Here is a 14,200-nt window from a genome sequence, read left to right on the forward strand (position 1 = left end):
CAGGGTCCATTTACTGGGAGTTGGAAAACCTGTGGATTACTCAGATTTGTGATGCTTGCACTGTCTTGTATGTTCTTCCATATTCACACGGCTTGCTAAACATAAATATTTACATAGCTGTTTTCCAAGACAGATAACAGGACATAACTGGATGGACAGCAGGATAAAGCTACAGTACAGTGGTGTTCTCTGTGCAGCCATGTTCAGTGGTAGGATTTCCATCATCTTCAGTGCACATATTCTATGATGTAATTTATATTTTTAAGCTCACAGGCTATTCCTTTAAGAGTATCTCGAAAGAATAACAAATTACATTATTACTTCAGCTTTGACAAATCTTTTAAATGTGATAAGTTAGAAGATTCTCCTGGTGATGTCCTGATCTTCCTTACATTTTTTGGAAGAAGACATAAAACAGTGATAAATGATGGGCATACATCAAGCATTTAGTTATACAAGACAAAATATTGGAATTACCCTGGCTGTGGAGCAGTAGATCAGCTAAATAATATCCAATTTTTATTGTTACTCTTAGTAACAACAAAAAAATATTATTAGACTGATGCACATTAAAGATATATTGTGTATTCAGGAAACTGATTTCTTCAGACTAAAATTACTATGAATTCAGAATATTCTGAATGACTAATATTTCTTCAGACTAAAATGACAGTATGAATTCAGAAAGTTTCAGGTTATATTACAAATGCATCATATACTGCTTTCTTTATGCAATTTTCCTCATCATTAAGACACACATGAATATATCTAAGAAAATTCTATGGTATCTGTGGGGGGTTTGGTTGGTTGGTTGATTGATTGTGCTTTGGACTCTGTTTTGGTTTTTAAACACCTACCTCATGTTTTGTTCCAAAAAGCTCTTACGCAATTCATTACATCTTCTCTTAGGTTTTACCTTCTTTTTTAGATCTCTTTCCCTCTATTGTTTTTTGTTTTTACATTCAGTGATGATGTTATTTAAGGATTTTTCTGGAGATTTGTTACAGGTATTCCACTGTATTTAAAAATTAAAGAATGCTTTTTAAATATCAGGGGTTGTCAAAACACTCAAGAAAATAACCTTTCTTGGGAACAAAACTGCTTGTGCTATGATTTGCCTTCCATATTCACCCAGTCTGCTAAAATTAGTATTATTTAGAGCTGTCTTTCTAGGGAAGAACAATAGGATAGAATTTCATTTGCACCACCTGAGGGCACTGTAATACTATTTACTTTAATTTACAGGGCAAATATTAAAGAGTAGTGTTTGAAACAGTCCCAATTTTTCTTCCTCTTATGATTACTATCAAGTTCTAGAGCAAGCATACCACTGAAATGAATCAATATCATTAATAAAGAAAAGACATGTTGTTGAAGGCAGGTATCTTGGAAAGAAGGTCAACCTTTTTGAACATTTTTTCCTTGTACCCACTGTAGAATGATGGTAATTTTAAATACAATGCTATTATTATTTTAAATGATGTGTTACTAGTGTGGCAGTGATTGCTGTATAAAATCATGGAATTGGTTGGATTTAGGTTGGAAAAGACTTGCAAGATCAGGGAGTCCAAATGCTAATTTGGACTGCAAGTCCAAGCACCCCTGCATTCTCCGCTGACCTGTACCCCTGGGCTGCAGTTCTGGCTGTTTACATTTGCTGCCTCTTGTCTGTGTGCAGAAAAGTGCAGAGCTGAAGTAAAAGCACCCAATGATTTTGCTATGTCCATGTGCTTACACTGCTTATTCTACTTAGCTAGAATCATAGAGTCACTGACTGGTTTGGGTTGGAAGATCTCAAAGATCATGCAGTTCTGATGGCAGGGAGTGCCATGGACAGGAAAACCTTCCACTAGACCGAGTTTTTTTGAGAATATAAAAAAGTGAGAAATAGGAGCAGTAAAAACTCCCTACATGGACACCTGTGATGTGGCTCATTTTCTCTGTCTTGCCAAGTTTACATTCCCTCTGAGCACTTTCTAAACTGCCATCTCTCTCTTTTCTTTATTCTTTACTGTTATTCTGTCTGGTGTCTAGTAATTTGATTTCACCCTCTTGTTATTTTCCCTGCTAGTGCAGGAAGAGGGTCTCCAAGCATAAATAAGTTTAAATAAGAAGGCCCCTGTGCAGGTCAGGAGCTTCTCTGCAGGAAGATGTCCTTCCAGAGGTCACAGCTTTTAGCACTGGTCGCTCCTCCCTTCTTACAAGGAAGAGGCTGAACTCTCCCAGTGTATATTCACTTGAAATCACATCCTGGAGCCTTTTTGTTCCCTTTATACAACATGAAACACAGTGAAACCTTCATGTCAGAAACCAGATAGTATTTAGAATTTTGTTAGAATAATAACCAAGTGCATTTCCACCAGAAAAATGCTTCAAAACTGTACTTTTTCAGTTTGATCATTTCACCAATCCAGGAGTACATTCAGGATTAGTTCTATAAATAATACATTCTATAATGACCAATTTGACAGACATAAATAATACTTTAAATTTGTGTATGCTAATTGGATTAACAAGGGAATGATACTGTTTCTTTTGCAGTTGAGGACAGAAGTGAATGAGCTCAACTGTGCTTTGCATAACAGGATTTCTTAGAACACAGTAGAAAACAGAAATTTTCTAAAAAATACACTGGAATAACTCATTGAGAAATTATCCCATATTAAAGAAAAATGAAAGTAAAAAAAGGATTTTAAAAGCTTCATTTAAGACAACTCTACCTTTAAAAGGCATGGTATGTACCCTGCATTGGAGACAGGAACAGATATATAGTTATTTAAGCGATCTTAGCTCTTCCAATAAAGCAATTCCAATAAAACAGAAAAAGACAAGGACATCCTCTGTAACTAGTCCTGTTGGTTTGTATGTCTTAACTTGTCTTTACAGATACTTAAGTATCTTGAAGCAGTGAGATTTTCCTCCCTTGAAATCTGATCAGTCTAATACATTACTTTATTACATTAAGGTCATCAATATAAAATATGTTTGAAATATATTCCTGAAATCTGACCAGGAAGTTAGTTTTTGCTCTAGTGAGAGACTGAATTCCTCTGGAGAGTATATGTGCTGTGTTTCACAGCAAGTGTTTATGAATGAAGCAGATGTTTAGGCAATTTTATTTCTAGCAGATTCTTTTTATATGTGATATTAGCAAACACTTTCTAGTGATATTCTGTCAGCATGGAATGTAACTTTTTTTTCCATATGTACATTCTGTATGTGAAATCACGAGGCTTAACTTTACTTTCACAAATTCTAATGTGCACTTTCTATCCTCTCACATGCCAAATGACCAATAACTCTTTTTTTCCTTTCTGGCATTAATTTTTGCTCATTTGACATCCAATTTGCCAAAAGAATTATGACAGTAATCCTTTCTTCTGTGCTGTTGCTTCACTTTATTCCACTCTATGTATTCAGGTTTTTTGAGGTCATTCTTCTGCCCCACTGCCCCTTGTTTTGGTAATGAAAGATAGGATTATTTTATACTGATTAAAATAATTCTGAATGGTTTAACATTCATTTCAGCTCAGATAATCTGAATTGCAAAAATTAAATATAGCTTGTAGCCACTTATGCAGAATGTAAGGACTTTTTATTTGTTGATGACATAGAAAAACTCTGTATGAACTCACATTTGGAAGGAAAAAAACTACTAACAAGATCTGTCACTGGAACAGGTGTTAAAAGACTAAGAAGCAGTTCTTATAAGACTTAATGGAAAGAAGGGTTCGAAATTACCTTCTCAAAGGGAGAAAAAAACCGTGGAAAGATATTATAGTTGTTTCTTTCCAAAAATAAACATTTAGAAAATGTCTACTTCAATAGGAAAGATAATTAGAATGGCAAATTAGACATCTGTAAATGTGAAGAAGGCAGAAAACATAATGCATTTTGAAAATTAAACCCTTTTTTTTCTGTACAGACAATATTTCTCTTGAAGTACGTATATCTTAATTTATCCACAGAATAGTAAGGCAGAGGGAGATGTGTTAAGGGCTTGCCTGTTAGTGCAGTTAATGCAGGCATATCTTACTCAGTGTATGCACAACCAGGAGAATGGAGGGGAGAGCCCTGTGCTGTCAAAAGTTCCTCTTATCAAGGGTTGCAAGCCCACCTGTCCACCCTGGGCAGCTTCTAGCCAGAGTCCCATGACTGTGTTAATGCCAAATCAGAGTTGTGAGAGCTGCTTGCTCGTCATTTATCAGGTTGCATAAGTGGTGAATTTTTTCCATGCATAAAGAAGCTTACTTTGTGCTGAATCTCAGTGTTACCCTGACTGTTCTGACTCTTCTTCTCAGCCTGTGCTTTTTGCATTTCCCTATGATTATATAAGAAAACTAGGTACTGGGGTGTAATACTTCTGGTAGAGAAGTCAACAAGATCAGGACAGCTATCTTTGTGCACTGCCTTTCACTATGGCAAATTCATAGTCACTCCACCCTGCATCCTTGCCTGAGAAAGCCTCATTCCCTCTCTCAACACCTTTCCTTTGCTTTTCTCTCCAAAGCACTGAGTAACAGAGGTGTTGTGGGATTTCACACACAGGATGTCTCAGGCAGTCTATCTGCAAGATGTCTGCCTATGCTCTGAAGCAGCCTGTGCAATTTCTGCTGTTTTGCTTAGCAAGCTTCTCTCTGAGGTGTCAGTCCCTGGCTCTCTGGGCTGGTGAGCAGCTGTGTGCAGCCCTGGCAGTCCCTCCCCAGGCTGATCCCTCTGCTGGGCCAGAAGGCAGTGTTGCAACGGCAGCGTTCCCGCAGCACGAGGAAAAGGTGCTGGTCCTTCTGTGTATCCTTACCACTTCTCTTCACCCCCGCTTTGCCCTGATTTAATGGGACTCACTTTTGGTGATAGAATTTAATGGCATTTGGTTCAGTATAAGCCTTCATTTAATGGGCTGCAAGATATGCAAACTTTTTATTCAGGGCTGCAATAGATACTCTTGTTTAAAAAATTAACCCTGAACAATCTGAAGCATACAGGGACATAAATCTGTGACATTTGAGCTAGGAATAAGAGAGTCACTGAACTGAGAAGTGATTGCTATTTTTTCTTGGATCTTTCTGTATGATGAAGTGACATATGACTTGGTTTATACAGGACCTAAAACTCTCTTAAAGTAGTATCTCAGAACATTTTACTTTCTTCCCATAAATTCTCAGCAGTAAATGTTCCATTTCAGTACAAATACAAAAATAAAATTTATTTGGTAAAACCTAATTCAGATGGGCAAGAAAGTAGATGTTATGCCACCAGAAAAATCCAGTCACAGGCAATTATGAACTCCATTGACGCTGGAGGAAAGAACATATGTGGATGATAACTTCTGGTGCATCTCAAAAGGAAGTACTCTGGAAATATTTCGATGTTCATTAAAGCACCTGCAAGTGTATTCAGTTTGCAGAAATGGAACTTATGTTCAGATCAGCCCTACTTGGGTAAACCATCTGCAGAGATACTGAAAGTAATTATTTACTGATAGGGCAGGAGAAAAAAAAAAGCCCCTTTAATTTTTCAAATTTCAGATTGGTTTTTTTCAAAGAGAGCAGAAAGAGATAGGAATGTTTTATGTAGGCTCTTGAATACTCTTAATAATATCCAAAATTGCTATTTAGAGCAGAAGCACATATTAAGTCATGTAGGATCAAGTGAGGGTCAGCTCTTAAAATCCATATTTGCAATTAACTTTCAGTAATGCCTCAATTCTTACTATTCTGTTAAATTCCATCAATTTAATCAGAGGTTGGATGACATGTTAAGCAACAAACTGACAAATTCTGCCAGCAAAATGATACAGCACACACAGTTCTTCCTGTCAGCAATGTGCAGTCATGTCTTCTTCCGCTAGCCTGCCTGGGCTACAGGAATTGTTTTGGGTAAAGATAGATTCAGTTGTTGGTATGAAGCAAAAAACTTGGCTGCTTTTGTTTCTGTTGATACTGAATTTCAGTTTTTAGTATTGTAATTATATTTAGAAGGCTTTCAGAAAATTTTTCAATCACCAGCTGATCTAAGAAAACAAGACTACTCAGAAGCTGAGCTAAAAGTAATGCATTTTGGGGCTAGAAATTAGCAGCAGAACTTCACTGAATATGACATGTATATAATGAGACCCCATGTGTATTGCACATATCATTACAGCCAGATGTAGGTTATCTTTACATCAGTCATTATAAAGGCCTCTGAGCAAGTGAAATATTTAGGACATTTATTTTCATTTATTGATTATCTGAGATCATTAGGTTGATTAAGAAAAAAATAACTGCTTTGCAAAGAGACAGTGGGATCTAATCTTGTGCAGCTAGAGGAAAGAAGTCCCTAGGTCTGGTTTTGCTCCCTGTTGGTTCCATGTGTGGCCTTATCTGTTGATTTTTGAAGGTCTGTAGAGAAAAGTTCATCCATGGAGAATTCTTTGGGAACCAACCAATGAAAAGGGTCAGTACACTGTCAAACATCACATTATTTTGATTTCAGCACTTACAGTCAGCTTTCCCAAATTCCTGTAAGCTCTCTGGCTCACCAAGGTCAACTCCCTCTCACCAGGTAGCCTTTCTTTTTAAAGCAATGGAAGTGTGGGAGGCTTCCAAGCAAACGCTGATTTTTTTCCCAGCGGAGTAGGGCTGAGCTGAGGGGCATTTCAGCACTGCTGGCTGCTGCAGGAGGAGGAATCTTAATAAAGGCACAGCTGCAGTGAGAGAGAGGCAGTGGGCAGAGAGGGACAGAAGTTGCTCTAAAAGATATTCTTGCTAATCCCTCTTCCCACTTTCACTCTGCAGCACTAAACTTTCCTCCAACTGAAACATTTTTTCCTCAGTTATTATTGGAGAGCAGAAGGAGGGGGAGTTTGTTCACACTTCTGTTGGAGAGAGCAAACATTTCTTTTTAATCCTGAATATTATTTACAGGTTTGAAACTCTAATATTATATGATATTATTTTTGCTACTGAACAAAGTAATGGATGCATTCAGAGCATTTGAAAATGGGTCGCTCTTGCCCAGTTACTTTGCTCCTGCCAGGTGGGATCCCTTCCGTCGTCCCTTGGACTCCATCCAGCCCTGGCAATTCAGGCTTCTGGCAGCAGTAATGTTGTTGGTGACCTCCCTGTCCCTTGCTGAGAACCTGGCTGTAATCCTGGTAACTTTTAAGTTCAAGCAATTGAGACAACCTGTCAATTACATTATAGTCAATTTGTCTGTGGCCGATTTCCTGGTCTCACTGACTGGTGGCACCATCAGCTTTTTAACAAATCTAAAAGGTTATTTTTTTATGGGATACTGGACTTGCGTGTTGGAAGGATTTGCTGTCACATTTTTTGGTAAGCTTGATTTTGTTTGTAGTTGTATGTTCTTTTTCAACTTCCTTCAATGTATTCTACTGTAGCTTCCCAAGTCACTGACATTGCATGCCTTTGAATTCACTGATATTTTCCCCTGTTACATGTATTTTGTAGTGGAGAGTGAAAAATATATCTCTCTATCCCTGTCATATACATGGCCTGTTGCATGTGTAGTGATCATTGAATATGTTTCACAGAATGAGGAAAAGCTTTCCAATAGAATAACAGTGTTGTGGGGCTTATGGTAAAACAATTTCAGGAAAAAAGTCCTTATGTATAGCTATTTTCAATATTTGTATTTAGGTGTGTGCATATATGGATAAATAAGAGAGAGAGAAAAAGAGTTAGTGGCTGCCCATAAACTGTGGAAAATCTCAGGGCACAGAACATCTTGTGTTCTCTGTCCTCCAGGGGCTCTGAGGAGCAGGGACACACCTGTAACAGTCAGTCTGCACACCAACCTCTTTTTGTGATTTTTTTTCATGGCTTTGTTCACTTACTACAAAAAAATATTAGAAGTACTCTAAGAGGAAAAATCCTCACCACACAGTACCCCGTGTAAATACACCTCTGCAGAGTAAACAGGATATTAGTTTAGAACGGGCATCTACTCACTTGAGACAGACACTCATTCCTGTGTCCTGTCCCTGACTCTGAAGCTGCATGGAGACAGCCAGTAATGCTTGTCCCTGCTCTAAATCACACAGTGCTGATCCTCAGCCTGAAAAGGAGTCCCACAACTGCTCTCTGCCTGTTTAAGCTAGACAGAGGGAATGTCACTGAGGGACAATGCTTCTACATCAGTTTGTGGCGTGTAAGCTCTGTCCTATGGAGAAAGATCAGGCTATTTCAAGATCTTGGTGTCCCACCAGGTAATATGTGCCTAAATTGATAATTTGATGTTGTGGGCACCTGTCTGCAGGTTTGAGTTTTCTGATAGCCTGAAATAATTTTTGCAAAGATAATATTTTGAAGATTTTAGTTAATTAGTTTGGATGCTACACATAATTTGCAGCTTTTCAGTGTAGAACTAAAAGTGCAAGTCCTGATCACTTAACTGGCCTGATTAGCTGCTTGGTTTTGTAGCCCTTATACTGTAGACTGGCAAACTGGACAAACATGAAATTCACTTCATTAGTATTAGAATAATGCACATGAATTGCTCATCCTTTCATAACTTGTGTTGATAGAAGAGGTGTCTGATGTTGTGGGTAGTCAAAGAGTGTAACTGGTTGCCCAGAATTGTTGCAGAGTCTTCATCTCCAAAGATACTCAAAACCCAGCTGGACTTGGTCCTGAACAACCTATTAGGCGGACAGTGCTTGAGGCGGAGTGATGACCTCCAGAGATGCTTTTCAAAATAAACAGTTCAGGGATTCTGTAATTTGGGATGGTGTTTGCTGTTCAGGGATCCACCCAAAATGATGCTGACTGTGTTCTCTTGCTGCAGGCATTGTAGCTCTCTGGTCTCTTGCTCTGCTGGCTTTTGAGCGGTACATTGTGATCTGCCGCCCTCGGAGAAATGTGCGCTTGAGGGGGAAGCATGCAGCTCTAGGTATTGTCTTTGTGTGGAGTTTTTCCTTCATTTGGACCATTCCACCAACAACTGGTTGGAGCAGTTACACCCCCAGTAAGATTGGAACTACTTGTGAACCTAACTGGTAAGGCCACTCTCACAGAATATGGTAAAAAAATGAAACTTGCAGTTCAGGATGCCTCAGGGCCAGGAATTTAAAGGAGAGGGTTAAAGATTATGTAAATCTCTGAAAAAAAAACAGATATAAAAAAAGTAACAAAATTTCAAAATTTTCTGTGAGCAGTTTCTAAAACAAAATTTTCTAAAGGGTGTAGCCTCCATCTCTAATGAAAATAATCACTCTAGACCTTATTCTTTTTGTCAGGAGTCAAAGGACAAAGAGATAGATTTTTTTTCAGAAGACTGGACAAAGCTCTGAGCCAGCTAGTCTGATCCCATAGCTGGCTCTACTTGGAGCAGGATGTGGGACTACATGTCCCTTCCCATGTAATCAGCCCCGCAGTTCTTTCATACTGTACCTATAGTTGTAGGATCCCCTCCAAGCCCCTGGGCGGGAGATGGCCCAGGGCTCCATCTGGGGATATGACTAGAGCTGCAAAGGGGCATGTTGAATAAAAACTTTTGACAAAAATACTAATGACATCTTTGAAAAGAAAGATTAATATTCCAAGAAAATAATAAGAACATGTAGTAGTAATACATACAAAGGTATTTTGTATTTTATACAGGTACTCAGGAGCTTATGCTGACCGTACATACATTATTACGTTCTTCATCACCTGTTTTATAATACCCTTATTGGTGATTTTGGTATCCTATGGAAAATTGGTGCAGAAGTTAAAAAAGGTAAGAAGAAGCACCCATAAGTAAACTTTTAAAATGTGTGTGCATGCCAAAGTTTGGAATTACTGTGTTTGATTTTCCATAAAGATCAGACATAAGCAGGTCAGATTTGCAGGCAGCAAACATAGTCAATTACATCCCTTGTTATATAATTACCTTTACACACAGAAATTCATGGTATGGTTAGAAGTGATGTTTTAAAGTGTGGAGTTCACATCACTTATCAGTACATCTCATTAGTCAAACATCATACAAGTGAAAGAATGTCTACCTCATAAATAAATGGAATGATCCAGTACTGCTTTATTCCCAATTGTGCTCCCATTCAGTGATATTTCATAAAACTCAAACCAGGCAAATTAGAATGCTGCTTTAAATGACTGCAGTTGTAAATTTTAAGAGTGCTGCCTACTACTTAATAATATGCTCAAAATAAGATGTAGCCTTTGCAAATAATGCAATGCTGTTTAATAAACAAAATATTAGATTGTCCAGGAATATTTAAAAGACTTGAGAAATGCTTTTGAATTTTCTTTAATGGTTGTGTTTACCTGATCCAAAGGAGAAGCTGCAAAAAGTGACAAAGAAGACAATAGAACAGGAAAATTCCTATTTGGTCCAGGATTTGGGGACAAGATTTTGGGACAATATTGGTCTTTCTATTTACTGCAAAGCTCTGAAAAGCCAGTACCTGCAATGCATTCTGTAACTCTATACTGAATTGACATATAATTGTATCTCACAACTAAGGTAATTTCAAAGATCTGACTACAGTGAACAGAGAGGGATCCAAGCACCAGGACTGGTGTCTTGATGTTCCCAACCATCCCTCTTCATGCATTTTGTTCCACACTCGTCACAGTGCAGGCTTGTTCCTGAGTGCAATAATCTGCCCTCAGTCCCAGTGACCCCAGCTTTACAATGCTAATTGTAGCTTTCACTTCAACATCAAAGTTGATGAAAGAAATTAATCTTTGGGAAAATAACAAATTAGCAATTTACAATAGAAGTAAATTATTATGGCAGTATTCCTTTGTATGGAAGATAAAGCACCAGTATGTTTTTCTTTATCAGTATTTAGAGAGAAAGGAAAAGCTATATGTAAAAAAAAGACCAGGCTGATACGAGACAAAGATGAAACCTTTGCAAGTGCAATACAGGAGATTGTGCTCCTTTGCCAGGGGACTGCAATTCTCTGTGTAAGAACAGCATACATTAAAAAATGCTATAGAAATCTCATATATTGGCAGGGTCTATCTTATCAGTACCAAACACAGCCTTTTTTGATGCCTAATAACTTGCAGTTATTGTAACAATTCATTGTTGTTGCTGCTGTTGCTGTTGTTGTTATATTTATATTTGGTAAAAACTGACATGAATTGCAACTTTCTACAGAGGTGAGGACATTGCCCTTCCTAGGAGGTACTTCTATACTTCTTTGAGCACAAACATTGAATTCTCCGAGTGCAGTTCAAAAGTATTAGGGAAAATGTCTCCATAGAGTTCTAACCTTACTGCAGAAAGTTAAAAGGCCATGTTATGCAAACGAATCTTATTTTATAGAATGTAATATTGCAAGACCTGGCATCAGGTTTTTCTGGAGCCAAACAGACTTATTCATTATTTATTGTGTAAAATAACATTTCATAACAGTGCCTTATTTCGCTAAATCATCAGAAACCAAGCAGGGATGTTTCCAGAAAGACACTGTTTTACATCAGCTAATTTCTGTATGGACCTCTGTGCTTAAGCTTCTTGCGTGATCGCTGAGGAAAAGAGGGAGTGCATTCCTACTAAATGCCCCAATCCCACTTTAATTCAGATATCATTAGATCATAAATGCTCCTCTGGGAGAGGCCATCAAGCACCACTGAGCCAGACAAACTCCCCTGGTGTGAATCTGCCCCTCAGTGAGGAGGTTGCACAGCCTCAGCAGTGTGCTGTCTGTAATACCCATGCCAGACACCCAGCTGTCTGCAAAAGCTACATGGAATAGAAAGTGCTTGAATTCAGCTCACTGTCTGCTTATGACTCACCATGATGTCCTTCTTTTTCACTTTGACAATAAAAATATAAAGATACTAAAGCGAAGGAAAATTTACTAATGCTGGTAGATGGTAATTCGTGTCCCTCAGCAGTGACTTGGGCACCCGTCCCTCTGCCCTGCTGCACTTGGGAAGAGCAGGTCTTTCCTTCTACCGTGGCACCTGGACAGCTCACTAAGGTCACTGGTGGGACACCTTGGTTTTTTTTTTCTAGAATCTTTTCTCTTTTCTTAAAAGGTGTCAGATGCACAAGGCAGGCTGGGAACTACCAGGAGACCTGAAAGACAAGTGACTAGAATGGTTGTTTTTATGATCATTGCCTTTCTAATCTGCTGGATGCCATACGCTACCTTTTCTATCCTAGTCACTGCATATCCCTCCATTGAGCTGGATCCTCGTCTGGCAGCAATTCCGGCCTTCTTTTCCAAAACAGCTACCGTTTATAATCCAATTATTTATGTCTTTATGAACAAACAGGTACTGTATGGTCTCAGAGTGTCTCTAACACTCACATTTTGCTATTTGGTCTTGATTTATAATGAATTATTTCTACGTACCTATGTGTTACCTAACAAGCATTACAATATCCAGCATTTAGAATAAAAAAAATAATCTGGTGGAAGATTGTAAACCTCTGAGCATTAAAATATAAATGTTAGTAATGATTAGGTTTAGATATTATAAAGGAAAATCAGCCCATAGGGAACATCAGTTAGCTTCCTGTATGAAAATTATGTTCTCAAGACTGTCCCAATATATTTCAATAATTCTTTAAGAATGCAACATCATTAAGTTGATCTTGAGGTGGAGTGTACATTTTCAAAGCTTGACTTTGTCTTGGGAAAATGAGGCATTTGTGGTTCATGTACGGACGGAGAAGCATTGCATATGCCCGTTTAACAGGGAGCTTTTTTCTCTGGAATGAGGGCAGAGGATTGGATGCAGAAAAAAGGAATTGACATGGGGATGAACCAGAGTGCTGTGTGCTTACAGTGACAACAGGCGTGATAATAAACATGGGCAGATTTCTGCAATGAATGCAGCAACTGAGAGTGGTGGCATTAAGCTCATAAATTAAATAAAGGAAAACAGTTAAGTGACTGTTGAATAAGAAATGTTGAATTTATTTATCCAGTCCTGCAGAGAGAGCTATTGCTTTTCCCACATCCTGTGGGCAGCACTCTGATCTCCCAAACCATGTAGATGTGTGCTACACTTTACCCTGTTTGTGGATGAGAACAACAAAAACCCATCTTTGAGCAGCCAGGAATTTAGTATATGAAAGCATGAGTCTAGAGAAATGACCAATCATGTCCATTAGATAGGATTACCTAGAAGGAGAAAAGAAAAATTGTTTTCTAGATTGATTGGCTCTTTTCAGAACACAGTTAATTTTTAGGTTTAGAGTCCTTTGTGGTGGCATAGGCAAATCTATTTTATAGATTTATTTATATTTCTTTATATTCCCAACTGATTCATGAGAGAATTTCCAAGACTTTTAGCTAATATGCAGATTGATTTATAGAATTGTATTTACATTTCTTATGTGTTTTGACTGATCTCCTGTTTTTTCACCTTTTTAGTTCAGGCAGTGTCTGATTCAATTGTTCAGTTGCAGTGCCATAGGAACTGCAGAGTCCAACATGAATCTGACTTCAGAGAGAGCAGTGCTAACCCAGGACAGAAGAGGCAGCGAGATGGCCCCCATGGCAGTTCATAGCACCATTTCTAAGAGGAAAACTGGAGATGAACACAGAAGCCAACAACCTTTGGCTCCATTGACAGCTTCAGAAAACAAAATGTGTCCCATGTAGAGTGGGAGATGGGATCATTAATGCAATGCTACAGTGTATTTAATTGTTACAATCACCTAATATAAAGATATGTTGTCACTGGGGACGGTGTGCTCCTGTGGACACAAGCTTTTGAGGTCCCAGCTCCTCAGTGCCTGTAAGAGCTGCTTGGTCTATGGGTGCAGTCAAACATCCAGCCATAAGGTGAGTCCCTTCCTCCACTGCATTTCTCTTGCCAACCTGCAACCAGCTTGCAGCAGGTAGTGGCACCACACCGCTGCGTCTCTCTCCCTGCACTCTTTAAGTGCCTGTTTCTGCTTAAGTCACATCCTCACTGCTTTAAGTGGGCTGCTGGTTCCAGAATAAATTATTAACTTGTTACTACACCTCTGCTTTCAGAAGCAAGGAGACTATAACACAAATACTGCTTTTGTAAACAGTGAAAACGAATGGAGGTTGCCAGTTTTCCGTGTCTATATTCCATCTCGTATTTAATTCACACAATGAAGTGCAGCAATATATTTAGCTTTAGTGGAATGTCACTTGCAAATGAAAAGCCAAACCAGGTTATGAGTGTAATAAAGACAGACTTCTGTTTTACAAAGTGTTTGGGATCATTGTATGAAATGTTGCTAAGAACTAAGC

General features: G+C 38.4%; 1 protein-coding gene across 1 annotated transcript; it reads left to right on the plus strand.

The window, feature by feature from the left end:
- The first annotated feature begins 6,901 nt into the window (after positions 1–6,901).
- LOC115905213 (opsin-VA-like) lies at positions 6,902–13,576 on the plus strand. Its single transcript, XM_030951344.1, has 5 exons — positions 6,902–7,142; positions 8,788–8,998; positions 9,603–9,720; positions 12,000–12,239; positions 13,346–13,576. Exons 1-5 carry the CDS (start codon positions 6,926–6,928, stop codon positions 13,574–13,576), a joined length of 1,017 nt encoding a protein of 338 aa, XP_030807204.1. The 5' UTR covers positions 6,902–6,925.
- The last annotated feature ends 624 nt before the right edge of the window (positions 13,577–14,200 follow it).

This window comes from Camarhynchus parvulus, chromosome 6 (assembly GCF_901933205.1).
Source record: "Camarhynchus parvulus chromosome 6, STF_HiC, whole genome shotgun sequence".
NCBI classification, from domain to species: domain Eukaryota; kingdom Metazoa; phylum Chordata; class Aves; order Passeriformes; family Thraupidae; genus Camarhynchus; species Camarhynchus parvulus.

Bases quoted from the DNA above. Each gene is read 5' to 3' on its own strand.
- LOC115905213 (XM_030951344.1), top strand. From the start codon at position 6,926: ATGATATTATTTTTGCTACTGAACAAAGTAATGGATGCATTCAGAGCA. The intron at 7,143-8,787 runs TTAAGTTCAAGC...CTCTTGCTGCAG, and splicing joins GGCTGTAATCCTGGTAACTT to GCATTGTAGCTCTCTGGTCT. The intron at 12,240-13,345 runs GTACTGTATGGT...TCACCTTTTTAG, and splicing joins ATGTCTTTATGAACAAACAG to TTCAGGCAGTGTCTGATTCA.